Source organism: Chaetura pelagica, unplaced genomic scaffold (assembly GCF_000747805.2).
Source record: "Chaetura pelagica isolate M959 unplaced genomic scaffold, ChaPel_1.0 scaffold1560, whole genome shotgun sequence".
Lineage (NCBI taxonomy): Eukaryota > Metazoa > Chordata > Aves > Apodiformes > Apodidae > Chaetura > Chaetura pelagica.
In genome coordinates this window covers 13,769-16,768 of record NW_009951747.1, presented here as the reverse complement: position 1 = coordinate 16,768, position 3,000 = coordinate 13,769, and the positions used below count along the sequence as shown (strand labels likewise).

Genomic DNA, 3,000 nt, shown 5'->3' with positions numbered 1-3,000 from the left:
CCCCACCACCCCCTGCCCTCAGACAGACCAACACTCCCACCCCCCTGGTGTCACCCCCAAGCTCACTGAGGGGACCACTGACCCCAGCCCAGCTGAGCAGAGCAGGGGCTGAGGGGCAGGGCCAGGGGACACAAAGTGCCCTGCTCAGGGGAAGCCTCAAGCCCCACGTTGCCCCTTCCCCCCAGCAGCCCCAGGGTGGTCCCTCCCTGCCCAGCCCCACCTGGGGGTGCAGGGTCCCCAGCAGAGGCTCCAGCTGCACGTCCAGGCTGCGGCTGCCCATGTTGACAGAAGCCTCCAGGATCTGGCACAGACTCTGCTCAGCAAGAGACCAGGAGACCATGAGCACCAGGGACTGACCCCAGAGGAGCCAGAGACAATCCAAGGAGGGAGCTCGTGAGGGCTGGGGGTGGTGGGACATGGGCAGAGAGGGGGGAGATGCCCCAACAATCATGGCCAGGTTGGACGGGGCTCTGAGCCTCCTGCTCTGGGTGCAGGTGCCCCTGGTTGGAGGGGGTGACCTCCCAATCCCCCCAGTGCTGCTGGTTCCAGGAGGACACAAGATGAACCCGAGGAGAGGGACTGAGGGCACGAGCAGTGGCCAAGGACCCACCAGGACAACCCACCTCCCAGGGGGGGACACAGCTGGGGTGTCCCCAGGAGCTGCCTCCTCCCCCAGAGCCACAGCAAGAGGCACCTTGTCCACTGAGCATGGTGACCTGGAGCTCCCCGAGAAGCAGGCAGGGGCAGAGGGCCCAGGGGGGGCAGCAGAGATGGGCTGCAGGTCACCCCAAACCCCAGGAACCCTGGGGACAACATCTGGGCCTTGGGCTCCCCAGCAGGAGGGATGATGGGGCAGGGAGAGGGACCAGGCAGGTCCAGCTGGGAGGAGACAGGGAACCAGGGGGGGGACACCCTGGCTGAGAGCACTTGGCTGCTGCCCCCATCCCAGGGGACCTCACTTTGCTCCCCAGGGTGGGCAGAGCCCCTGCCCAGGGTCCCTCCTGCCTCCATGGGGCAGGCAAAGGGGGAACCTCCTGAGGCTCAAGGAGAAGGGCAGAGGAACCAGCCCTGGGGCAGCACAGGGTGGGGGCACCTGCTGGGGAGCAGCTCTGGGCAGCAGGAGCTGGGGCCCTGGGGGGCAGCAGGGGGACCATGAGCCAGCAGTGGGCCCTGGGGGCCAAGAAGGGCCCTGGGCTCCTGGGGGGAGCAAGAAGAGTGTGGGCAGCAGGTCAGGGAGGTTGTGCTGCCCCTCTGCTCTGCCCTGGGGGGGACACCTCTGGAGAGCTGGGCCCAGCTCTGGGCTGCCCAGGGGCTGAAGGCCAAGGAGCTGCACTGGGAGCTGCTCACCTTGGATATGTAAAAGGCCTCCGTGTGCTTCTTGTAGAGGCTGAGGATGCCTGGAATCAGTTTTGGGAGCTGCTCCTCCAGCTTCTCCCCGGGCATCAGGTAACTCATGGGTCCCAGAGCCTCCACCACGGCCAGTCTCAGCTGCAAGGACAGACTGGGGGTCACTGGTGTGGGCAACCCCTGGGTGGACCAGGGAACTGCCCCTCCTGAGCCTCCAGGAGCCTCTGGGCACGGGTTGGGGCAGCATCTCCCCAGGGTTGTTGCCCTGAGGGCACGGGGGGCTCAGCAGAGAAGGTGCCTCAATATGTCACCCCCACCTGCAGAGGACAAGAGCTGGGGAGGCACCTCCAGGGTGTCCCCCAAAGGGCTGCAGGAGCCCCAGGGCTCTGGGGGAGCAGGAGGTTTGTTCTGCATGTGTCACCCCAGGGGACAGGAGGCCAGAGGAGGCCCCAGAGATGCTGGGAGGGCTGGAGCAGCTCTGGGACAGGCTGGGAGAGTTGGGGTGTTGAGCCTGGAGAAGAGAAGGCTCCAGGGAGACCTGAGAGCAGCTTCCAGGGCCTGAAGGGGCTCCAGGAAAGCTGGGGAGGGGCTTGGGACAAGGGCAGGGAGGGATGGGAGCAGGGGGAAGGGTTTCCAGCTGGCAGAGGGAGCTGGAGCTGAGATGGGAGGGAGAAATTCTGGGCTGTGAGGGTGGGGAGCCCCTGGCCCAGGTTGCCCAGGGAAGCTGTGGCTGCCCCATCCCTGGGGGTGTTGAAGGGCAGGTTGGATGGGGCTTGGAGCAGCCTGGGCTGCTGGGAGGTGTCCCTGCCCATGCAGGGGGGCACTGGGTGGTCTCTGAGGTCCCCCCAACCCAAACCAGTCTGGGATCGGATGAGAGGGGGAACAGGGCTGAGCTGTGGGGCAGCAGGACACAAACACCCACCCCTGGAGCAGAGGGGGGTTCACCCCTCTGGACACCCCCCCTTCAGAAGGGGCAGAGCTGAGGGGCTGCAAAGCTCAGATCAGACTCACAGGGTGATGGTTTTGAACTGAGAGAGGGGAGATTCAGGTGTGATATTAGGAAGAAATTCTTCCCTCTAAGGGTGGTGAGGAGCTGGGCTGGGCTGCCCAGGGAGGCTGTTGATGCCCCAGCCCTGGAGGTGTTTCACACCAGGTTGGATGAGGTTTTGTGCAGCCTGGGCTGCTGGGAGGGGTCCCTGCTCATGGCAGGGGGGCTGGAACTGGATGATCTTGGAGGTCCCTTCCAACCTTCATGATTCTGTGACTCCAACCCCCCTCCCCAGCTCCTCACCCAGGGGGGTCCCACCCCACCCCCCTGCCCAGGTGTCCCCACCTTGGGCTCCCTGTGCTGCAGCCAGCTGCTGAAGAGCACCTCATAGGCACTGAAGATGTCATTGGAGAAGGTGTCCTTCCTGACCGTGGGGTCGGGGGCCTTGTCCAGGTTGGCCAGGTACTCCTGGATGCTCTCACTGAAGTGCTGCAGGGCTGGGAGACACAGCAGGGGGGTGAGATGCTCAGCACAACAGGCTCTCTTGAAACCCCTCCAGAAAGCAGGTGGTTGCCCTGCTGTCCCACTGGGCACAGTCCCAAGGGAGAGCAGATGCACCAGGACTTCCCTGCCAGGCTGAGACACTTCCCAGGAGGTGCCCTGGG

At 65.0% G+C, this 3,000-nt stretch overlaps 1 protein-coding gene across 1 annotated transcript in view; it reads right to left on the bottom strand.

The window, feature by feature from the left end:
- The window catches only part of LOC104386251 (maestro heat-like repeat-containing protein family member 1), a gene marked incomplete at its 5' end in the record, with an annotated part of 45,205 nt that overhangs the window by 33,088 nt on the left and 9,117 nt on the right, over positions 1 to 3,000 (bottom strand). The window contains 2 exon segments of the mRNA XM_009994863.1: positions 221 to 313; positions 1,348 to 1,488. Of these exon segments, the coding sequence (XP_009993165.1) occupies positions 221 to 313; positions 1,348 to 1,488 (234 nt within the window).